At 35.4% G+C, this 26,255-nt stretch overlaps 1 protein-coding gene and 1 pseudogene across 1 annotated transcript in view; one reads left to right on the forward strand and one right to left on the reverse strand.

Moving 5' to 3' along the window:
• The first annotated feature begins 704 nt into the window (after positions 1–704).
• LOC114340506 (putative ATP-dependent RNA helicase an3) lies at positions 705–4,174 on the forward strand (annotated as a pseudogene).
• A 9,463-nt stretch (positions 4,175–13,637) lies between these two features.
• The window catches only part of LOC114340507 (electroneutral sodium bicarbonate exchanger 1-like), a 47,743-nt gene continuing 35,125 nt past the window's right edge, over positions 13,638–26,255 (reverse strand). The window contains exons 8-9 of the mRNA XM_050641395.1: positions 19,557–19,942; positions 13,638–13,940 (exon numbers count right to left, since the gene is read on the reverse strand). Of these exons, the coding sequence (XP_050497352.1) occupies positions 13,638–13,940; positions 19,557–19,942 (689 nt within the window). The remainder of the gene's footprint in view (positions 13,941–19,556; positions 19,943–26,255) is intronic.

Consider the following 26,255-nt stretch of genomic DNA (forward strand, 5'->3'; position numbering starts at 1 on the left):
AGGATACTCTGGAAAGGTAGGAAAGGAAAAGATTGAGACGCATATTCGGAGGACGAAGGACAGAAGACTGTTGGGAGAGAAGAACCAACAACGAATTATTAATAGCTTTGTACAAAGAACCATCACCAGGTTCGTCAACCACAAAGAATCTGATGGTTGGGACATGTGGAAAGAATGGCAGTGAACAGAATGCCGATAAACTAGTAATGAGCAGAAAATTAATCGGTCTCAAATGATGACGTAGACCCAGAACAAGGTGGATTAATAAAGTGAAGGAAGACCTTAAACACGTGAAGGTGAGGAACTGGAAAAGAAAAGCACAAAATAGAAGTGAGAGGAGAAATATTGTTTTTCTGGTCGTTCAGAGTAGTTAACAATTTTGTATATACTTAAATTTTGTTTAAAATAATTGTAATTCGTTAATTGTATGATTCTTTTATAAAAATTCCCTAGGTTTTAACGGTCTGTTATGCGTATAAATAAATAAATAAAACATATGGTTCAGAGACCTGGATTCTAACAAAAAGTAATATACTATTCTAAATGGGAAATAAGCCACAATTTAATTTAAAAAATGATTTTATTAACGTTTCGACGTTCACATCGGACGTCGTTGTCAAAATACAAAATATTTTTTGTATTTTGACAACGATGGAAGCAACAGAGGCTTCGGCAGTGGCAGCGGCAGAGACAATAGAGATAGTATGGAACGCAAAGAAAACAGAGATAATAGAGATAGTAGGGACAGCAGATCTGGAGATGGCTCAAATTTTAATGCAAGAAATAGAAGAGGTTATCAAAATAGAGATTCTCATAAAAGGAAAGAATGGGGTAGTAGCCGCAATAACGACAGGGACAGGGACCGTAACGCCGACATTCAACCACGCAACGATAGGGAGCCGGAACGTCCTGCAAGAGGTAGCCAGAGCAGAGACGGTTAGGTAGCGGTGGACGATGGAACGACAACGGAGGCGGCGCGTGTACGGTCGCTGGAGCAAAAACTGCCGCAACATCTCGCCCGAAAACGAATGGACTGTCCCTCTATCCAGGGACGAACGTCTTGAGTAAGAGCTCTTTGGTACTTACAACCCGGATTCAACTTCAGCCAATACGAAGATATTCCGGTGAAGGCGACAGGAGACAAAGTGCCGCGTCACACTACATCTTTTGAGGAAGTACAGCTGATAGAAATAATTCGCAGCAACATTACAATGACACGGTATGATTCCCCCACTCCGGTACAGAAGTACGCGATACCGATTATGGCGTGTGCACAGACCGGATCCGGCAAAACGGCCGCTTTCCTGATACCTATTTTGAATCAGATGTTCGAAAATGGCCCGCTAAACATACAACACGAAAGAAGTAGACGCAAGCAGTTCCCTCTAGGATTGGTCCTTACACCGACGAGAGAACTGGCTACGCAAATTTATGAAGAAAGCAGGAAATTTTCTTATAAATCAAGAGTTAGACCATGTGTAGTTTATGGAGGTGGACATATGCGACTGTCACCTCCTTGTCGCAACCCCAGGTCGTTTGTTCGATATGATCAAAAGAGGGCGCATCGGTCTGGATTGTTGCCGTTATTTGGTGCTCACTGAAGTTGACAGAATGTTTAATATGGTTTTTGAGGTGCAAATCAGACGTATTGTTGAAAAAGAAACCATGCCCAAAACTGAGGAGAGACAAACACTTATGTTCTCAGCCACTTTCCCCTCACCTATTTAAATGCTAGCCAGAGATTTCTTGGACAATTATATTTTCTTGGCTGTAGGAAGAGTTGGTAGTACTTCCGAAAATATTACACAAAAGGTGGTCTGGGTAGAAGAACACGACAAAAGATCGTTCCTATTGGATTAACCATACGTAGCAGATTTACAACAACCTTCACCAGAAAGTTTGACACTGTTTTTTGTCGAAACCAAGAAAGGTGCCAACTATTTGGAAAAATTCTTATATATTGATGGATACCCAGTGACATCCATCTACGGAGACCGTAGTCAGAGAGAAAGAGAACATGATCTGAGACAATTTAGATCAGGAAACACTCCTAGGATTGGATATTTCACATGTTAAACATGTTATTAATTTCGATTTACCATCAGATATTGAAGAATGTGTACACAGAATTATTGGTCGTACTGGTCGTTATGGGTAACCTTGATCTTGTGACATTATTTTTCAACGATCGCAATAGAAACCTGGACAGTTAGCCCAATCAAAGAACAATCTGACCCAAAAAAAATAAAGGAAGGATGAAAATTTGGGAATAGGTAGTTGAAATTGTCTATTATTATATAAGAAAAAGTTTACAATTCTACATCCCCTCCGGCCATCCATTTTACAAAAATGGAGGGGAATACCCCCTCTCGAAGGTGAAAGATATACATTCAAAATAAGTCCGGAATTGGATAAAATGACTAATTCTAAACAACTTTTGTTCTATTGCGTTTTTCACTAAGTCAATACTTTTCGAGTTATTTTCGAGTAAATTATGTTAATTTTTAACAAAATGGTTTTTCGGAGATAACTCAAAAAAAATTTTGGTTTTATCAAAAAAATATTCTTGGCAAAAATATAGCTTATAAAAAATTGAAAAAATGGTGTATGCATGAAGTCTGTAGATCCAGCAGAAACAGAGTTGTAGCTAATGAAAAGTGGGTCCTTTTTCGTCAAATTCCAAATCGAATATTTCGATGTGAAATAACCCAAAAACGGAGCACTTTTCGGGGAAAATTCATTTCAACTTTTTTTAAGTGTTTAAAAAAAGGTTTATTTTTTTTTTGGTAAAAAAAATCGCGAAAATCACCCCTAATGAGCATCACAAATAAATTTTATCATTACCACTTGACAAGCTACTTTGCTTATGTATTATTTATATGGTCTGTAATTTTCATCGGTTCAAAGTGCTTATTTTTGAAAACGCTGTAGTTAAAATGACTTGAACGAGTAACTAATCACAAGTTTAGGCAAATTTTGAACAGCCATAGCATAACCAATTTTTGTCTAACAAGAAAACAAAAAATCAAAAATATTCAGAAAAGCAAAACAAACATTTTATTACTCTTTGAGATTTTTGTATTACCAATAATTTTTAAGTTAATTCCATAAAAAATTCAATTTTTTTCAAAATAAAAAAACAATTTTTATTTTAAACCCTATTTTTTTTCAAAAATGAGCACTTTGGACCAATGAAAGTTATAGATAATATAATCAATACATAAGTAAAGTAATTTGTGAAGCGGTAACGATTAATTTTATTTGGGAAGCTAATTAGGGGGTGATTTTAGCGATTTTTTTAGCAAAAAATTAAAAAGACCAGCAATATTTTGAGCGTAACTCACTTACATTTAATGTTAGAATTTTTTTAGAAAACAGAAATAAACATTTTTTAAACACTTTAAAAAAGTTGTAATGAATTTTCCCCGAAAAGAGCTCCGTTGTTGGGTTATTTCAAATTGAAATATTCGATATGGAATTTGACGAAGAAGAACCTACTTTTCATTAGCTACAACTCTGCTTCTACTGGGTCTACTGACCTCATGCATACACCATTTTTTCATTTTTTTGTAAGCTTTATTTTTGCTAAGAATATTTTGCTAATCTTGCTAAAATACTTACTTTTTGAGTTATCTGCGAAAAATCGTCCAAAACATTTTTTTTTGTTAAAAATCAACATATTCACTCGCAAATAACTCGAAAAGTATTAGTGAAAAAACTCTATAGAACAAAAGTTACTTAGAATTAGTCATTTTATACAATTTCGGACTTATTTTGAACGTATATTTTTTCACCCCTGAGAAAATATTTTTCCCCCCGTATTTCCCATTTTTTGTAAAATGGAGGGGATGTAAAATTGTAAACTTTTTCTTATATATAATAATAGACAAATTCAACTACCTATTTCCAAATTTTCTTCCCTCCTTTATTTTTTGAAGGTTTTCGTAAAATTTTGTGTTCCCTGATGGGGCTAAGTGGTTTGCTAAACATTTTGATCGAAGCGAAACAGGAATACCCCAGTTGGCTTGAAGGCGGAGCATCCGATGGAAGAGCTCCCAGCTCCAATAGAAGAGGTGGCAAAATAAGTTATGGCAGTTGTGGAGGTAATTTCGGTAGCAGAGATTACCGTCAAACATCTGGTGGCGGTAGCCAAAGAGGTCAAAGGTCTGGCTGAGGAAAACTTTGGAGGAAACTACAGCAACTCTAATAATCGTGATAACTGGTGGGAGAAAGAATAAGTCACTTCAATAATTGATTAGAATAAAATTACTTACGTACCTATTACCACCAATTCGTAAGTACATCTAGTAATCCAATAACGTTCAATGTCCGTGTTTTTCTTCTACCCTTACCGCACTCTCACCGATAATATTTATTCCTTCCGAATGTTGTTCTGAAGCTATTTCCTTGAGGCATTTTTATAATCAACTATTCTAAATGGGAAATAAGCCACAATTTAACTAACTAAAAAAATGATTTTATTAACGTTGCGACGCCCAAATCGGATGTCGTTGTCAAAATACAAAATATTAGGTACTCAATATTAAGTAATATTTGTATTTTGACAACAACATTCGATTTGGGCGTCGAAACGTTAATAAAATCATTTTTTTAGTTAAATTGTGGCTTATTTCCCATTTAGAATAGTTGATTCTTTCCGAAGTTTTATTTATTATCAGAAATTAATTTCCTTTACGCTTCTAGTAATCCCAACAAACACACACACTACGTTTGCGTGACTGACAATGTGTTTTTTTTTTAATTTCAAACTTTATGTCTCTCGTATAGGAAACTTAATGTCCCTGGATAGAGGGACAATCCAATCGTTTTCGGACAAGTTTATGCGAGCTCCATAAACTACACATGGTCTAACTCTTGATCTATAAGAAAATTTCTTGTTTTCGTCATAAATTTGCGTGGCCAATTCTCTCGTCGGTGTAAGGACCAATCCTAGAGGGAACTGCTTGCATCTACTTCTTCCGTGTTGTATGTTTGGCGGGCCATTTTCGAACATCTGATTCAAATGGATACCAGAAAAGCGGCCATCTTGCCGGATCCCGTTTATACACACGCCATAACGTCTCTCTTCGATATGATTATCGGTATCGCGTACTTCTGTACCGGAGTCGGGGAATCGTAATGAGCCATTACAATGTTGCTGCGAATTATTTCTGTCAGCTATACTTCTTCAAAAGATGTAATGTGACGCGGCACTTTGTCTCCCGTCGCCTCCACCAGTATATCTTCGTATTTGCTGAAGTTGATTCCGGTGTTGCCAGTACCAAAGAGCTCTTGCTCAAGACTTTCGTCCCCGGATAGAGGGACAGAGGGATGTTGGGGCGGTTTTCGCTCCAGCGACCATAGCCGCGCCACCTCCGTTGTCGTTCCATCGTTCACCACTACCACCGTCTCTGCTCTCGCTACCCCTCGCAGGGCGTTCCGGCTCCTGCCAGCGACCGTTGCGTAGTTGAACGTCGGCGTTACGGTCCTTGTCCCTGTCGTTATTGCGGCTACTATGTACCCCATTCATTCCTTTCATAAGAATCTTTATTTTGATAATCTCTTCTACTTCTTGTATTAAAACTGGAAAAATCTCCATATCTGCTGTCCTTACTATCTATACTATCGCTGTTTTCTCTGCTTTCTCTACTATCTCTATTGTCTCTGCCGCTGCCACTGCCGAAGCCTCTGTTGCTTCCGTCGTTGTCAAAATACAAAAAATATTTTGTATTTTGACAATGACGTCCGATTTGGACGTCGAAACGTTAATAAAATCATTTTTTAAATTCAATTGTGGTTTATTTCCCATTTAGAATAGTATAATATAATATATAGTCTTTTAAGTCCCTTTTACTTTTCAGTGTCGGGACTAATGTCTATTCACAATGTCTATTCACATGTGTGTGTGCATAAACGTTGACCATTGTTTCCTATCCTGCGTCAGTCTGCTTGCTTCTGCTACGGTTTTTCCTATTTTTTTTTTGATAATCTTCGCGATTGTATCCCATTTTTCTGCTGGTCTTCCTCTGTTTTTTTTGTCTCTATTTTTGCTTCACATACTTTTCTAACTCGTATGTTTCTTTTCATTCTTTTCATGTGGCCCCACCAACTCAGTTGTTTTTCTTCGATGTATTCTAGGAGTGGTTTAGTTTTCAGCTCAACTCGTATATCGATATTTCTTATGCTGTCTCTTTTTGTTATCCCTTTTACTCGTCTTACGTATTTCATTCCTAGTGCCTGAATCTTACTCTACATTCTTCTTATTAATACCCAAGACTCGCATCCGTATGTAAGTACTGGTCTGTATATCGTGTTAAAGACACGATTTATTTATTTTGATTTTTCTGGATATTTCTTTTTTATTTAGGATAGTTTATTACAAAAATGCCACAAAGAAATGGCTTCAGAACAACACTACAACACTAACTATCGAGGAATCAGCATAATATCATCTATAGACAGACTGTATGAAAAGACCATAAAGGAAAAATTAGAAATATATATACACGATAAAAATGGAGAGAAGCCCAGGCAGGATTCACAGCGGGGAAAGCATGCTTGGATCACATCTATACGGTCGAACAACTAATAGAAAAACGAATGGCCAAAGTAGATCCGTCCATCTGGCATTTGTAGATCTTAAGAAGGCGTATGACTCGATAGAACCAAGCTATGGGAAGCAATGGAAGACATCGAAATCCCACGAAGATTAATAAAAGCAGTAAAGGCACTCTACAAAAATGACACAGTAGCTATCAAAATGGGCAATTGAATATGCAGTCCATTTAAGACGACAAAGGGACTACTACAGGGCTGCTCCACATCCCCTACCCTATTCAAAATATTCCTGGAAAAGACCCTGAAACCATGGAAAAGAAAGTGAGAAGGAATGGGTATACCAGTAAGGAATGAGTATCTATATACCTTAAGTTTTGCTGACGACCAAATAGTGATCGCACAAGACGAAGATGACCTCAGTTTTATGATGACGAAACTGGAACAGGAATATACAAAGAATGGGATGGAAATAAACCTAAAGAAAACTGAATACCTAACAACGGAGAATACAGAAATAAAACAACTGGAAATAGACAAAGGTAAACAAATCAGAGGAACAGATAAGTACAAGTATTTAGGTTTTATAATATTAAACAAAGGAACAACTGAGGAAGATATAAAAAATAGACTAGGACAAACAAGAGACTGCATACGAAAATTGAACCCGATACTGTGGGATAAGAACATCAGCATAAAAACAAAAAGAAGAATATATAATACCATGACAAGAAGTATCCTCACGTATGGGTGTGAAAATTGGAAAATAAAAAATAAGAAAACCAAAAATAAAATAAGAGCGACAGAGATGGAATTCCTAAGGAGAAGCTGCAGAGTAACAATAAGAGATAGAATAAATAACATAGATATTAAGAGAAGAATGGGAGTGAACTCAGACATAATACAACATCGAACAGAAGAGATTAACCTGGTACGGACATCTCAGAAGAGCAGACCAAAATCGGTGGATAAACCGAGTAACAGAGTGGAGCCCGATAGGAAAAAGGAAGAGAGGCAGACCCCGAAGATCTTTCAGAGATGAAGTAGACAAAGCAATGGAGAGAATAAATCTAAGCAGGAAGGGGACTGGCAAGACAGAAAGAGCTGGAGAGAACGGTTGAGTGAAGGAATACAGTGAAAACTGTGGAAATCCTTGGTATATATACAACACTAAAAAAAGTAATAAAAACATGTTGGGAATGTTTCGAAAGAAAAGTACTACGGTGAACCTATGAAGCGGAAGTACGACAATGGACTGTGGAGAAGACTATACAACTTAGAGCTTTACAGAGTATACCAGGAATCAGATATCATAGAATATATTAAGATATAATATTTAAGGTGGATAGGACATGTAATGTGGACGAAACCAACGTAGCTAGAAAAACGCTCCTTGATAGATCTAGTGGTCAGAGAAGAAGAGGAAGACTCAGAACAAGGTTTCTTGATAATATCGATGAAGACCTGAGAAATATGAGAATACATGCTCGGGAATATAGGGAGGACTGGAGAGAAATTCTTGAGGAAGGTAGGACCCACACAGCGGTTATAAAGCCACAACGATGATGATAACATTATACATCTCAAAATATCTTACAATGTTGGTAACACTTGTAAACTGAATCCCAATCCCACAAAAACCCAGGTATGTGTTTTCCACCTTAGAAACAATCATGCCCGAATGCCACTGGAGGTGGAATGGGGTAGTCAGATGCTGGAACAAAACGAGACGCCAAAATATCTCTGCGTACGTCTGGATAGAACTATGTGTTACCGATACCATTGTCAAGATGTCAAGAAGAAAGTAAGTGCCAGAAATAATATCATCCGCAAGCTAACTAATACAAAATGGGGAGCACAACCACACTCTCCGCACTTCTGCCGTAGCATTATGTTTTTCGGCCGCGGAGTTTGGAACACCAATATGGACAAACTCTGCTCACGCAAAGAACGTCGACGTGGCTCTAAATGAAACGGTTCGTATAATATCGGGTTGCCTGAAACCGATATATATGGAAGAAGTATACCCCATAGCTGGGATTGCTCCACCACTATCAGGAGGAAGGTCACGTCAGAGGTAGAACGAAAAAATCAGGAGACGGACCGAAGACACCCCTTATATGACCAAACTCAGCCAAGTAGACTAAGATCTCGGAAAAGCTTTTTGAAAACATCAAGAAACATTAAGATCTCTCCCCGAAGCGCCAGAGACGCGCCGAATACACCTATGGCAAGCGTCAGCTACCGCAACACATTTTCCTCCCTCAGAGGAAATGGCTGCTGGACACAATTTACCGTATCCGACTTGGAAAGCGCTAAACAGACTAAGAACCTGCGTTTCACGTTGTGCTAGTAACCTGAAAAAATTGGGATACCAGGAGGACGATACCTGCGACGGTGCGCGGTTCAGACCAGCCGGCATCTACTATCATGCACAGAGATGAGAGAGACCTGCACAGAAGAAGACTTAATTTTAGCAAATGACAGGGCCATCTACGTGGCCAATAGTTGGAAATACAGAATTTAAAGTTGTTGGTGTTCCGGACACGGAAAGTAAGTAATTAACCTGGAACACTCTATATAAACCCAGATGACAATGTAACTTTGCGATAATGGTTACACAGTAACTATAATACGAATATACCTACACACTAATTTTTTGATCCCATTAAGATCATAATATACACTGCGCTCCAAAATTAACGCCTAATTTTAAAAATTCTGGTAAATAAATTATTTTAATGTTTCGATTTTTGTGTCTAATATATTATTGTTACCTCCAGTATATTGTATAAATTATTGAAAGAATGGTAAAAAACGCTGATGTTTTTATCATTTTTTTGTTTGTTACCAATAATTCTCTGCAAAATGAATTTTTGGATCGTTATAACCTTACAATCAGCCAAAATACGATAATAGACCAGGGCGCACCTGTAAAATATTAGTACATTTGGACGTTGAGAGGTGACTCAAATTTTTTTGCAGAAATTGCTTGAAAATAACTCAAATAATAATATGTGAGTTATCCTCCCTCTCAAAAAGGTCCGGAACATTGTTTAAATAATCAAAATGCCAAAAAATGAAGGAAAAATTCGATTTTTTTCTCCGTTTTTTGATTATAACTTTAAAAGTATTCATTTCCGAGAAAAGTTGTACTGACATAAAAGTTGCGTAATTAAATTTCCTAGAATATAGAATTGGTTAAAAATTTAAAAAATAGTCACCCCTGTTGCAAAATAGCAACAATTGCGAAAAAAAAACATACAAAAACAAGTACATATTCGCATTTTACGTTTTTCAACCATTTATGCTACACTTAGGACCTTCATATATCACCCATAAAAACTATATGATACAGTAAAACAATACTGTAAATTTTATTAAGATCGGTTCAATAGATTTTGCAAAATAAATTTTGAAATCCAGCTTTCGCAAAAAAAATTCATTTTTTCAAAATGTTACAGGACTGAAAATAAAGCAGATAGCAAGTTGAAATTTTTTTTCTTATAGAAGTGTACTGTAACTTTCATTTGCAATTTGTAAAACTAAAATCTATTAACAATCACGACGTCAAGAATTTTTTTAAATAAACATTAATTATTGGTGCTACGCGCAGGACAGCGGATAGTTTGCTCTGATTGGGCATTCCAATGACCTTTAATAATGATTGATACATTTTAATTTTTATTACATTTCAATATAAATAAATAAATTTGTTTATTGCAAAATAAAAACACATCCTTTGAAATAACACTTTTTTTAGCAAAAACTTTCTTTGTTCATATATTTTAACTTGAGAATAAAAGTTTATTATTTTTAAACATATGCAATTGTTTAAACAATATTTCACAAACAATAATAAAATTAGTTTGATTTTTGTGGAATTAAAATATTAAAATACAACAAAATATAGAGTAAGAAAATAATATATTAGATAAAGATTGGAAGAAATTTTGGTGGAAACCAACTTGTGTGAATCGAACACCGCTGTCCTGCGCGTAGCTCCAAAAATTAATGTTTATTTAAAAAATTTCCTGACGCCGTGGTAATTAATCGATTTTAATTTTGCAAATTTCAAATGAAAGGTACAGTACACTTCTATAAGGAAAATAAAATTCAACTTGCTATCTGCTTTATTTTCAGTCCTGCAACATTTTAAAAAATGAATTGTTTTTTCGAAAGCTGGATTGCAAAATTTATTTTGCAAAATCTATTAAACCGATCTTAATAAAATTTACAGTGTTGTTTTATTATATCATAAAGTTTTTCTGGGTAAAAGATGAAGGTCCTAGGTATAGAATAAATGGCTGAAAAACGTAAAATGCGAATACTTGTTTTTGTATGGTTTTTTCGCAATTATTGCTATTTTGCAACAAGGGTGACTATTTTTTAAATATTCAACCAATTCTATATTGTAGAAAATTAAATTACGCAACTTTTATGTCACTACAACTTTTCTCGGAAATAAATACTTTATGTTATAATCAAAAAAACAATAAAAAAAAATCGAATTTTTCCTTCATATTTTGACATTTTGATTATTTAAACAATGCTCCGTATTGTTTGAGTTATTTTCAAGCAATTTCTGCAAAAAAATTTTAGTCACCTCTCAACGTCCATCTCAAAACAGATGCGCCCTGGACTATAAGGAGACTTGCTGAAAACGACCTACATCCTAGAAGGGCACCCAGTGGCCCATTATTGACCAGAGACCATAGAAGGCAAAGAGTGCATTTGGCTCTTGAACATTTTGTTTGGAATAATGACGATTGAGGAAGAATATTGTTTAACGATGAATCCAGGTACTGTCTTTTTTGTAATGCTAAGCAAAACAGAGTGTACAGAAGGCCTGGGGAACCCTACGCACAGTGTAACACCGTAGGGACTGTGAAGTATGGTGGTGGCTCGGTAATGATGTGGGGTGGGATTAATTTGGAGGCTTGTACGGAGTTAGTTAGAATATATCGCGGATTGCCGGCGGCTTATATCTTCTTCTTCTTGTGGTGCTTTCTCCTTTAGTGGAGGTTAGCGACTACACTGGCAAATCTGTCTCTGTCCAATGCAGCTCTAAACAAAGATGTTGAATCAAGGCCGGTCCAGTCTCTGATATTTCTAAGCCATGAAATCTGTTGCCTACCGGGACCCCGTTTTCCTTCAAGCTTACCCTGGATGATCAGTTGCGCGAGGCGGTACTTTTCGTTTCTCATTATCTGTCCCAGGTAGCTAACTTTTCTGACTTAAATGATTTTTAGCAGTTCCCTATCTGTACCTATTCTCCTCAGAACATCTTCGTTGGTGGTGTGGGTTGTCCAAGGTATTTTCAAGATTCTTCTATAAATTCAGAGTTCAAAGGCTTCTAACTTGTTCATCAGTGTTGTGTTGAGTGTCCAGGCCTCAGTTCCATACAAAAGTATTGACCACACATAGCAATGCAGAAAACGACATCTAAGGTTGATGGTACTGCTACTGTTACAAAATAAGCTTTTCATTTTGATAAACCCCTGTCGGGCTACCTCTATTCTCGCTCTTACTTCTTGTTTATAATCAAGTTGATTGTTGAACCAGCAACCAAGATATTTGTATTGGCTTACGTATTCAAGCTGTTGGTGTTTCACATATATTGGAAGAGGTCAATTTTTGTTCCTTGATATTTTCATAACTTTGGTTTTCGCAGTATTGATCTTCATCCCCATTTTTTCACAACTCTCAGTAACCCTATCCAACAGTATCTGCAGACTATGGTCCGAATCAGTCATTAATACCGTGTCATCTGCATAGCGGATGTTATTTACTCTCTGACCGTTTATCCTGATTCCTTCTAAAGATTGCGATAAAGCGTTCCCAAATATTACCTCAGAGTAGACGTTAAACAGTATGGGTGATAGCACACAACCCTGTCTAACACCTCGTTGTATTTCAATTGACCTTGACGTGTTACCATTGGTCTTTATGATTGCTATCTGATTCCAATAAACAGAATCTATAATTTTAGAATCTCTTTTGTCGACTCCGATGTCGTTCAATCTTTCTATCAAGGTCTTGTGCTTCACCCTATCGAACACTTTCTCAAAATCTATAAAACAGACAAAGAGGTCTGCTTGCTGATCTTTGCATCTTTGTGCCAGAGTTTGAAGACAGAATATTGCTTCTCGTGTCCCCATACCTTTCCTGAAGCCAAATTGTTCTTGACCGGTGACCTCGTCACATCTTTTATATATTTTGTTCTGTATGATTCGCAAGAAAAGCTTCAGAATGTTATTTAATAGACTTATAAGGCGGAAGTCCTGGCATAGTTTGGCGTTCTTCTTTTTAGGCAGCGGTATGAAGAAGAATTCAAGCCATGTTTTAGGGCTTCCATCACACAGGTATGTTACAGACATTTTAGAAGAGCATGACGTGCAATTTGCATCATTTATAGAAAATAACTTTATACTTATGCACGATAATATCAGGCCACACATGGCAAGAATTGTGCAGCAATATCTTCAGGAGGTTGGGATTCCTGCCATGGATTGGCCTGTGAGAAGTCCTGACCTCAACACAATAAAACATGTTTGGTGTGTTGTAGCAAGACGACTACAACTACCTAATGCATGAAATACATTAGATCAACTGTGCGAATAATTGAAATTTGGGATCAAATTAAACAATAAGAAAAAAGAACGGTAATTCTCAGTATGAAAGCTCGTTGTCAAGTAGTACTAAATGCAAGAAAAGGCAATATGTACTCGGTACTAGTTTAAATTTCTTGAACTTTAAAAATTTCAATTCCCTCATTTATGATTTTAGTTTGTTTAGATGTTTAAATTTATGATGTTAGATTGTTTATTTCAATACATTTTTCGTAAAAAAGAAAAGTTTTTTATTTCAGATATTCTAAAAGAAACCATATATCACAAAAAAACAAACATTTTTTTTTTCATTAGGACTGAAATTAAAATTTTAAAATTGTGTTAATTTTGGCGCGCAGTGTATAGGAGTAATAACTGATTAAGAGTGATAACTGATTAATAAATGTGTTTCCACGCTTAACACTTCTCTTAAATAAAAATAAAGTTACAAATATGTATTTTAAAACCAAATTAAACCTCAATTGTATCCAAGTGTTCCCTTCTCGGGATCAATTTAGGGCCTAAAATATATTTAGACATCCAACAGCGGCTTTCCTCAATTCTTTGAATTTGGTTGTTTTGTGGCCAGAGATCGTCTAAAGCTCTCAGTTCTTTTTTTGTAAAAACAAAGTCCAACGACTTTCTGATTGCGATCATTACTACCAACATCAAAGGGAAAAAAATGGATGTTTGTCTGAAAGATTTTATCAGCCACATACCAATTAAGCAGGTCAGTTGTATGATGGTGAATATGTGGACTTTCCTTATTGGCACCTGAAAAATACAATAAGATCATTTATAAAATACATAGTAGCAGCAATGTGCAGTAAGTAGTAATAACATCGTGGAGCAGCAATGACAGAACAATTAACAACATTAATTAATACAATTATATAAAACACAATAAATTACTGGAATATTGCAGAACTAGCGAACTAATTCCACTATTTAAAAAAGAAGATAAAAAATAGCCAGAACACTACAGACGTATAAACTTGTTAAATACTACCCCCTAGAACTTACAACTCAAATTTTACTAGAACTAATGAATCAGAGGATAAGTTTAGCAGATGAACGACAGGGTTTTCGTACTGGAAGATCGTGTACAGATGCAATATTCGTCATAAAACAAATTACTGGGAAATCACTTGAGATTAATAGACCAGCATTTCTGTGTTTGATTGACTTGAAGAAAGCATTTGACATGAGTAAGAATTATTGTTTCCCAAAATGGGTCTTGGTCTTGCAATCTTGGTCTTGTTCTTGCGTTTTCGCAAGACCAAGACCAAGACCAAGACCGCCTAATTTTAGCAAGACCAAGACCAAGACTTACCGTGCAAGACTTAAGCAAGAACAAGACTAAGCCTGCGACTCTTGCGTCTTGCAGTTAGAACTGGAGGTCGTTTTAGGGAGTATATAAGTTCGACTATATTCTTAGATACTCTATGAGAAATAAAAAAATAATAAAATTTTGAAAATTGGATATATGCGCATTACGAACAATACCATAAACATACATAGCGAATCAAAATATCCATTAAAAAACACTTGACACATTTGACATGTACTCAGAGGTCATTATTAATTAATTTTTTTCATTATTAGTTTTCTAGTAATCCAAACACCAGAAATCTTATCGCTATACATATTATAGTAAGACTATTATGTATTGTTTATGCTGACTGTGCTATGAGGTCACTCGGGTAAACAAAATTTGCCGAAACAGCGCGGCTATTATTTAAAAGTGTCAAAAGATAATGATACGAGACAAAAGTACAGATAATGCCGGATATTGTGTAAACAAAATACCGAAATATTATTTTAACGACATACACTTCTCCAAGAAATTAACGCACCACCTTCAAAAAGGGGCCTTTTTAATGTCTCAAATTTCCTAAAGCTGTTGTCCGATTTAAGTGATTTTTTTTAATATGTTGTCTTATTCTTTATAAATATGTATTGCTGTAATAATATTGTTGCTAGACAGGTCAATTATTGTCATTGTATACCAGGTGTATCAATCCAACTGTGGTTTTTCTTACTCTGTGGAATATTCTAGCATTATGCTAACTTATTATTCAAGCATGCAATAGCATACTGAAATTAAAACCCAACTATAGCCTCATATTTTTTAGCATTATGTTTTTTATTCATTCACTTATATTGGATAATAAAAAATTTAGGTACTTTTTTAACTAGCCATATTTTTCAATCAATACAGTATGTTTTTAAATAAGTATGGCAAACTTTAATGGGTGCCTAGTTCTGCACAAAAAAGTAGTGACAGTTTGCTTCATAAACGTTTACTTTATAAATGCTTCGTTTCCCAAATAGAGGGTGTTGAAATTTTTCTTACAAACTGACGATTTATTTATTGCTCTAAAATCGGTTGAGATATGCAAATGAAATTTTGTGGGTTTTAAGAGGTAGTTTTAACTTTAGTTAGTTAGAACATAGGCAGGTATCACTTAGATCGTGGGTTCAAACCCCACCCGGTGTCAGTTGTTTAGATATTTATTAATTTGGCTATTCTTTACCATGCTGTGATATTCAAGCTTAAAATGTACCTCTCTGTTACGTTGTTCTAAGATATGAAATAGGCTAATGGGCAACTGCGAGACTTGCAAGACTCTTGCTGCAAGACCAAGACTAAGAGCGCAATACCAAGACAGAGACCAAGACCAGGTGTACTGGCGCAAGACCAAGACCAAGACTGTCTAAGTCTCGTCTTGGTCTTGCATTTGGGCAGCACTAGTAAGAATCAAAGATATCATACATCTTTTGTATAATAGAGAAGTTTCCCTAGATATTATAAAAACTATTGAAAACATATACCAAAACAACAAAATGAAAGTGATAATAGATGCACAACTTGCAGAAGCTATACACACAGTCACCGGAATAAGACAGGTGACTCATTGTTTAATCGTGGATGAAATTTAAGGAATAATAGAGGATGAGAACCAAAAAAGTAAAAATACTGTGTTACATTGACTGCCCAATATTGATAGCCCAAAATGGAGATAGTCTGTAAATATTCATGGTAGTTCTTGGCCTGTTGTGTATGTGTGTGTGTGTATGGAGAGAAAGAGATGGCATTAGGCAAAGAGTCCTTTTGCCACAGAATTTTGTTATAAAGATGTTTAAATTTTTATCTTAGTATCACATATAAACTTGATTAAGGTATTATATATAGATTTGTCAGATAAGATAAAAGATTGCTGATGTTAACTGGAAGGCTAATGTTAAGGTCAATTAAACTCAAATATAAGTTTCTAGTCTGATCCCTATAATTAAGACAATCAAAGAATACATGGTTCAGATCCCCGATGGACTGATTTTTACAAGAACAGAAGGGAGTTTCATAGATTCCAATCCTATGTAAGTGCTCTGGAAAAAGGCCATGGTTAAGTTTTAGCCGGGTTATTAATGAGGAATGTACTTTGTTATAATTATAGTTAAAATGAGGTATATTTTTTGGTAATAATGGGTGAATAGAAAAGTAATCATAAACATAAAATCCTTTATAAAAGGTATATTTGTTAAAATCCCTATACAGGGCTACATCAAAGACAGAACTAGTTTTCGATCGGTTGACCGATCATCATCAGTGCAATCTTAGAATCTACATGCTAACCACCAAAGTAAAAATATAGATTCTAAGATTGCACTGATGATGATCGGTCAACCGATCGAAAACTAGGTCTGTCTTTGATGTAGCCCTGTATAGGGATTTTAACAAATATACCTTTTATAAAGGATTTTATGTTTTTGTAATGGTATACAGCCAACTACAGGAAATTTTTCCTCGTGGATTAGAAAAGTAATGATTTCTTGATGTCTGCTGAACATCTTCGTATTTGGACCTCCATCTTTCGCTGCCAACACTTTTGATAATAGAAAATAGATCTTTGAAGTTGAAAATGTTTGTGATTTCTGGTATCTCAGATGTATTTTTTGCCATTCCATTCACTATTTCATTTCCAACTACTCCACTATGTCCTTTAACCGACAGTAAAGTCACTGTTTTTTTTGTGGATTTTAGATTATGTAATATTTTTTTGATATCAAGAATAATGTAGTTCTGGAAATTATCTAATGGATGGCTACAAATAGCTTGTCGTACTGCCTGAGAGTCTGAGACTATTACAACGTTCTCGCAATAATTAGAAACACACCAAGTTAGTGCTTTCTGTATGGCAGCAGCCTCAGCTGTAAAAATAGAACAACAATAAGGAATTCGGTATTTTTCTGCATAATTGTTGTTTGAAACAAAAAATGCGAAACCAGTACATATTTTCATCTTTTTTTGATCCATCTGTATAAATTATTGTTAAATTTTTCCCTGATTTGCTTGGTATGGATTTAAATGTAAGTTTTGTTAAAGTTGGCAAGTCTGAATAAGATGGCATTATAATGGTTGGTATGTTTATCAGAATTTTAAAGTCATGTTCGAAAAAAGGAAATTTTGGTAGCTGTAAAATATAAATCTTGGCCTGTTCTAGAATCAGTTTTCATTCCTTCCTTTCCTTCGCCTTGGTTTTCTAATTTCATACTCGTAAGTCGTCTTCCAACTGGTCCTTAAATCTTGCTCTAGGCCTGTCGCTTCTCCATACTCTATTCAGTCTTTGGTTTGGTGTCTCCAGTGACAAATTGTGACATTGATTCAATTTTGTCCTGGATGTTAATTATATCAACTTTATAGTTCTGTAGAGTGCCACCCATCTTCGGCAATGTAGTGAAATCTTCCTGAATTTTACAAACATCGTAGGAAATGCTTTAAATGATTCCCAAATTCTCCACAGACATAGAGTAAGGTTCATTGTAGAATGACAGTTGTACCGTTTGAAGATGAAAGTTGGCTACACTCGTTTGATAGGTGAGTAATAGACCTGTAGCCATCACAGGCAACAAAATTTTCATCAGGATTGATATAATTTTCACTCTCAAGACTTTATGGAAAAATAATAAAAAATAAAATTGAAAAAGAGCTGACAGATGTAGAAGAACAAAATGGCTTTTGTGAAGGCAGATCCTGTATGGACAGCATATTTTCTCTAAAGCAGGTTATTGAGAAAAAATTAGTCCACAACCTTTCCACCCATATAGTCTTTATAGATCTGACAAAGGCATACGAGAGTGTACCACTTTTAATACTCTGGGTAGCAATTGAAAAGCAAGAAATAAGCTAAAAAATATACAAGCAGTACAACAGCTTTAAAAAATATGACAGTAAACATTAACACTGGAAACAAATTAACGAGAGAAATTTCTATTAGTAAGGGTCTAAAGCAAGGCTGCTGCATAGCACCTACAGTCTTTAAAATATATTTAAATGAGGCGCTTTCATTGTGGAGAACAAGTTCTGACGACCAAGCCATTCTAGCTGAAGACAAGAGTGATATTATAGACTGTATGCTCAGAAAACTGGAAGAGGAGTACACTAAGTGGAGCCTTAAAATTAATATACAAAAAACCGAGTACTTAGTTTTAGGAGAAGCACCAGAAAGCCTACAAATTGAAATGGGAACTATAAACTCAACAGAAACTTTCAAATACTTAGGAGTCCAAAAAGACAAACTTCAATAGCAGGGAGTAACGACGAAATACATTCCAGGATGGGCCAAGCAAGATCAGCCGCCAGACAGCTACACGGAATATTATGGAATAATAAAATAACAAAAGAAAATAAAAGAAGAATATATAAAACAACAATAGACAGTATTGGGTTGTACGGCAAATCTGGGAAATATACCAAAGAAACAAATCAAAAATAAGGGCCATGGAAATGTACTATTGGAGACGATGTTGCCGGCTCATTAGACTTGATAGGGTGATAAACGAAGATATTAGGAGAGAAATGGAAATTGATTTAGATATAATACACACAATCGAAGCCAAAAGACTCAACTGCTTTGGACTTCTTCTTCTTCTTCAGGTGCCATCTCTGCTACGGAGGTTGGCAATCATCATAGCTATTTTAATTTTTGAGGCAGTAGTTCTAAATAGTTGTTTTGAGCTGCATCCAAACCATTCACTCTGGTTCTATGATGGTAGGGACACCTTCAGAAAATGCCTGAAAATAGATGACCAAAAAAATATAAAAATGGACTCCATTCCCTAGAAGAAAACTAGGTAGACCACGACGATCTTAGAGAGAAGATCTCGAAGATGCAATGACCGCCAGAGATCTAAAAACTGAAGATTGCTTCGATAAAAAACGCTGGAAATGAGGATTCGAGAAGCGGCGCCAGCTGTAGATGACTCGCTTATTACCTATATTATAAATATATACTTGTTACGTGTAGTGCATGTTAAAAGAGACATCAACATCAAGAGAGATAGTTTCATGAAAGTTAATTGTTAATATATTAATATAACTTTACTTACTTGTCTTAAGTAGATGTAGTCCGGCTGATATTTCATTGGCGTGAACAAAAGGCATATTCTGTCAAAAAATTGTAGTCCTTTTAACGAGGTTACTCCCATGTAGAGGAACACACCGTACAGCACAGGCATTGGTAAATGCTCCAATACAGGCGATAAAAATATTGATAATCCAATGGACAAAAATATCAAGATATGTGTCACTCTCTGCTCACGAACACCTAAGAATTGAGGCTTGTCACCTGGTGCAGTACATTCTGTTTCCCGTTTCAAAGAGTTTACGTGTGTTATGGATAGCACTGTTGCAGCTACAAACCACGGAAGTCCCATGATTGAGCAAATTTGGATGAGGATCGCCAGAACGAAGAGGTCTAAGTGATAGCCACAGCCTGCAATAAAAAATATACTATTTAAGAAAAAAATTAATTTCGAGAATTCCAGATACTCTTCTTCTTCCATATAATTCCAGATAGTGGAGTATCTGTACGTACGGTAGCATGAATAATTCAAGCAAATATGATAACAAGCGAATATTACAATTCTACAGAACACTAATGAGACCAGTGCATAAAACATATAGTTCAGAAACTTATTCACTTACACAGAATGACCAAGAACTGGTCAAACGTTTTGAGCGAAAAATCCTAAGAAGAATATATGGAGGGATAAAAGAACAAGGTTCAAAAGAACAAGAAACAATATAAATGTTCCAAAGACCTATGTGTTGTACTCGGTCAAGCAACCCGACACCTACAAGAATAATAATTGACGACGTAGAACTGGAAGGCTCGCTGCTAACTAAAGATAACAATGTCAGTGAAGAAATTAAAAGAAGAATAGTGCTCGCCAATAAGTGCTACTATGGCTTAAGAAGACAGATGGCCTCAAAAATACCTAGAAAAATTAAATTGACTGTCTACAAAACACTAATAAGGCCAGTGGTAACATATGGTTCAGAAACTTGGTCAATTACATAGAATGACCAAGAACTGCTGAAACGTTTTTAGCGAAAAATCCTAAGAAGAATATATGGAGCGATAAAAGAACAAGTTTTGTGGCGCAGGCGTTACAACTTTAAGTTATATAGAAGTTTTGGAGGACCTGACGTTGTAAATTTCATTAAGTTAGCACACCTTAGATGGATAGGGCATGTAATCAGGCGTGAGGAAGATGCCATAGTCAGAAGAGTTTTTGACCGAAGAGGGCCGATAGGACAACGAGCAAGAGGAAAACCGAAACTTAGGTACAAAATCAGCATAGAAAACGATTTAAAATCTATTGGAATTAGGGCACGGAGATGAGTTTCCAGAGACAGGGGCGAATGGATCATTGTTCTGAAGAAGGCTGTTCTCATAAAGAGCTGTAACGCCACTGATGATGATGATGATGATGACAAAGATTACAATTCACAAGAATTTCCAGCTATAGTAGCTGCTAAACAGAAAGCAATTCTGACAGACTTGAGGGACTCAGACAAACTGTCCATTAAAAGAAATACAATTTACCACTTACCATGAGATTTAAGGTTGTCATATATCATTGAAGCTTTTGCAGAAAAGGCTTGAAGAGGCGTATGAGTGAACTAGAAGTGTGAGTCCTCTATATTGAATTGTAACATATTTGGGATTAAAATGGAAAAAAATTTAATGGCAATGGAAAAAATGGAGTGTCTTAAGTGTTTGGATAAAATTAAATACTATAAAAGTGGAGGTAAGCTAATTGCATATGGTGCTGATGCCTATGTACATTCAGCAAAAAATACACCCAATAACTGGCCAGATGATAGTAGTAAAGGATTGTTCAAAAATATTTCAAAAGGGCGTTGGTTGGTAGTCATACACGGTGGCGGGCAAATGAGTGTCGTACCGAATGCTCTTTTGATTCTTACATCAGGTGTCTGTTTTCATCAACTTGGAAGATAACATGATTATCATGATGAATACAGAAAATTAGAAAAAATGGTTAAAAGAACAGTTAATCTTCTATTTGCCTGCAGGATCTGTTGTCCTCACTGACAATACTCCATAATGTACAAATTAGTAGAGCATCTACCAGTAACTATAAAAAAGAGGATATGTTATCTTGGTCGACAGAAAAAAATATACCATTTCTAACATTAATCTTAAAACCGGAACTATATGAAATCATCAAAAGACACAAACAAAATTATATATTATATAATATAAAAACAATTTACTGCAAGAATGTGGGTATATTTCCCTAAAACGTCTACCATGTTATCCAGAACAGAACCCAATAAAAATAGTTTGGTCGCAAATGCCTAGTTGTAAGTCGATATTGATCAGGATCAGAACTTCCCGTCAAAACCTGAATTAAGGAAAGGATCACCGATAAAAACCCGGATGAAGGAAAGAATCGGCGATCAAACCTAGTGGAAGTAGAGGATCACCAATTAAATCTGAATGGAAGATCAGATTAACGATATAAACATGGATGGAAAAATGGATCACCGATAAGCACATTAGAGAGTGTGGTTAATGATTTTTAGTACTCCAAATGGCATAAAATTATAAGATGAAGGCAATCTATCTATACTCTCAGTCTTGTGCAAAATAGATATGTGGGATGTTGCATTTCAAGACAAGATTTTAAAAGAATACCGACCCGAGACGAATTAAACCAATAAGAATGCTAAAGGAGCTTCAAGCTATAAGGAAAAACACTGAAGCTATATGGGAGATAATGTCTTTAACTAAATAAAGACAGATCAAAACATCCAGTTGGATCTAGAAAATAGTACTTGCCTATTAATGAGACATATACTATATAGGTACCTATTAATGATTTATCTTCTTTATGGTCTCGAAGCTTGGTCAGTTAACGTTGACTTAATGAGAAAGCTGGAAGCTTTTGAGATGTGGCTTTTCAGAAGAATTTTGAAAATACCGTGGACCGATCATATTACGATCGAAATGGTGTTACACAGAATGGGAAGAGACAGAAAACTTTTGACCACCATTAAAAAGAGAAAAACCGCATTTGGGACACATACTTAGAAATGACAAGTATGAGTTATTGCAGCTGATTATGAAGGGTATAATCGAAGGAAAAAGTGGTCCTAGTAGACGGGTCCCGGACAATTGCCCGAAAACAGTTTCCCGAAAGACAATTCCCCGAATGGAAATTCCCCGAATGGACAATTACCCGAATAGACAATTGGCAGATAAACAATTGTCCGAAAAGATAATTGACCGAAAAATATATTTAAATATTTATTGCTTTATATAAGTTATTACTGCTTAGATTGTGTTCGACCTAGCTATCTAGTTAATTGATTTATTATTATAATATATATTTTTTATTCCATGTTCCCTTCACACTTTACTCAGGCTTAGGAATGGCAGCGTACCGCTGACGTGTTTAGAACTTGGAATAAACATCCAATTTGTCATTTTTTTGAGATTTTTTATTTTTTTGAATTATTTTTACAGTTTACTTTTTTTTTGTTAATTTTTTTAAACTTTTTATATTTTTGAATTTTTTTAGAGTTTATTTTAATTTTTATTGATTTTTTAAAATTTATTTATGCACATGATCTTTATTTTCCTATATACTAATACGATAAATTATGTGCTATTCCCCGCAAGAATTCGTAAGTGTTCGCAGGGTCGTAATTGTTTACCAGACTTGCAATCCGCTCTGCACAATCTCTGTATTTTTCACGTGTAGGAGGGCTTTCCAACCCTCCTATATACACTGTTCAATTTGAAGTTCATGTAAGCTCTGATCCATCTCAATGCCTTTAATAAATCTCCGAATGTTTGGATGCTCTGCGGAAAGCTGTTGTTCAAACCCTTAGTGCCATCCTTCTATGGAATTGTTTATTTTTGGTAAACTTTCTTGGACCCCATCATAATAATTTCACAGATCATGTGAGAATAGGGTCAAACGACATTGTCTACCTCTTTGTGGACGCCCGATCCAGGTATCTTCAAAGTAATCAATTACTGACTGGGCTTCTGCTGTCAACACATCTTGCTCGCAATTCGTTTCAAACGCCTCCAATACGCCTGCAGTAGGAACGAATGCCAAGGCCGCCAATAATTGGAGCTTTAAAATCTGAATCAGTTTCATATCTTCTTTTTAAACCGTCTGACTGGATTCTTCTAAAGAGACATTGAGTGAAATGGAAAAAGCACCCACGATGTCTTGAGTCGGGATATTCTAGTCTTATAGCACTCATCATACTTTGGATGTTTATTCCAAGTTCTAAACACGCTAGCGGTACAAGTGTGAAGGGAACATGAAATAAAAAAATTGATATTATAATAATATATTAATTAAGGACATAGCTAGGTCGAACACAATCTAAGCAGTAATAACTATTTAAATAGCACGTAAGTTACCGTATTAGTATATAGGAAATACATATAAAGCAATAACTATTTAAATATATTTTTCGGTCAATGCTCTTTTCGGGCAATTGTTTATCTGCCAATTGTCTATTCGGGTAATTGTCCATTCGGGTAATTGCTTTCGGGGATTTGTCTTTCGGGAAACTGTTTTCGGGAAATTGTCCTAGATCCCTAGTAGACGACAACTGTCCTAGCTGAAAAACATTCGTGACTGAACCGAGTTAAACACACAGACGCTTTTCAGAAAAGCAGAAGATAGAGACGAATTTGCAATGGGTATAGCCAAGCTTCATTATTGAAGTCGGCACTAAGAGAAGAAGAACAATGAGACATATGAATGATGGCGTGTGATATAAAATTGCTAAAGAAGTACGTGAAATATTACAATAATATTCAACAAAAAATGGAATTGCAAAACCAAATGTTAATTTTGCGTTAGGAGCTGTGGAAGTGTTGGCGGATCAGAAATTTTCAGCACAGGGGCAGCGGTGGAACAGCTCCAGAGTAAACAGGTGGAAATATAACAGAACACGAAAAAATTAATGTAGCACACTCACATGATTTAAATAACACTTCCAAAAGTTTTTGTCAATGAAATATTTTTTTATATATTATGTATAGCAATTCTATTTATTTTTTATTATCTGTACAGAATAAGAACCAAAGACAACAACATTGCTACGGATAGAGCCGACATCCTTAAGGTTGTCGAATCGTTTTATCGCGAAATGTATGAGAGCACCAACACAAGGCAAGATCAGCCCCTGCCCAAAATCACAAACCAGGGATCAGAATTAATGCCAGAATAACACCATACGAAGTTAAAAAGACATTTTCAGAAATGTCGAGAGGGATGACGGAGTAGTGATCGAGGCAATCAAACAAGGTGGAAATAAAATTATCCAGGTTTTGCCCAAACTTTTCACCGAATGCATTTACCAAGGAAAAACCCCTTCTCAATGGAACAATGCAGTCATTGTTGTATTACACAAGAAAGGTGACATAACAGATCTAAAAAACTACCGTCCTATCAGTCTGCTATTACACATATAGAGGGTGTCCAGAAACTCTACCGACAAACGAAGACAGGAGATTACCCAGATAATTTTAAGACCATTTAACCCAATTCATCTAGTTCGAAAATGCTTTCTAAAGGAGCTAGAGCTATTTGAAGATGGCGTTTGGTAATTAGTTTTTCTTAAATATCTCCAGAACGCTTCTATTTAGAAAAAACGAAAATTGGTACACGTATTTATCTTCTAGAGATAAAACTATTCCATCTATTGCAAATTTCTAATGCCGGTCATAGGCATCCGTTTTGGGTAGGGCAACAGTTATATTATCGCATAACTTTTTTGTTTTTATTTTTTAAGCATCCGACGCCCCTGAGGGGCATAAGGAGTTTCGAGAAAGAAGAAGAAGAAGAATTTTTAAGCATTTTTAAGTATGGATTATTAAAATGTAAGGTATCATAGTACTAAAAGGTACTCTTACTTTAAGTCGATAGGATGCACCGTTTTCTAGAAAAATCGGTTTGAAAATTTTTCGTTTTTTGAACATCAAAAAAAAATTAAAAAAAAACTATTTAGAAAAACGAAAACTGGTACATTTACTTATATTCCAGAGATGAATCGATTTCATTAATTGCGAATTTCTAGTACCGGTCATACGCGTGCGTTTTGGGTAGGTCAACGGTTATTTTATCGCATAACTTTTTTGTCTTTAATTCTGAAGAATTATTGACACTAGATTATTAAATTATGAGGTATTCTAGTACTAAAAGTAACTCTTGCTTTAAGTTGGTAAAATAAAGCATTTTTTTGAAAATTTTTTCCATTTTTTTTCAAATTCAGGAAGCGAAAAATTTTCAAATCGATTTTTATAGAAAACGGTGTGTCCTATCGACTTAAAGCAAGAGTACCTTTTAGTACTAGAATACCTCACAATTTAATAATCCATTATCAAAAATGCTTAAACGTTAAAGACAAAAAAGTTACGCGATAGAACAGCCGTTGCCTCACCCAAAACGGGCGCCTATGACTGGTACTAGAAATTCACAATGGATGGAATCGATTTATCTCTGGAACAGAGCCTATTTTACTTTAAATCAGGCCCGAGGCACTACATAATTTTCGGGCCCCTAAATTCATTAAATAAAATAATTCAATAATAATAACTTTTTTTAAATGTGTTAATTATTATTTAATAGAAATATGGTTGCACCAGAAATTTAAATTTTTATTAACAATATATAAAATTTACACTTAAACAATTAAACATTAGATGTGCTACAAAGTTCTTTAAAATGTGCCACTTATTCCACTAA

This window comes from Diabrotica virgifera, chromosome 10 (genome assembly GCF_917563875.1).
Source record: "Diabrotica virgifera virgifera chromosome 10, PGI_DIABVI_V3a".
Classification (NCBI taxonomy): domain Eukaryota; kingdom Metazoa; phylum Arthropoda; class Insecta; order Coleoptera; family Chrysomelidae; genus Diabrotica; species Diabrotica virgifera.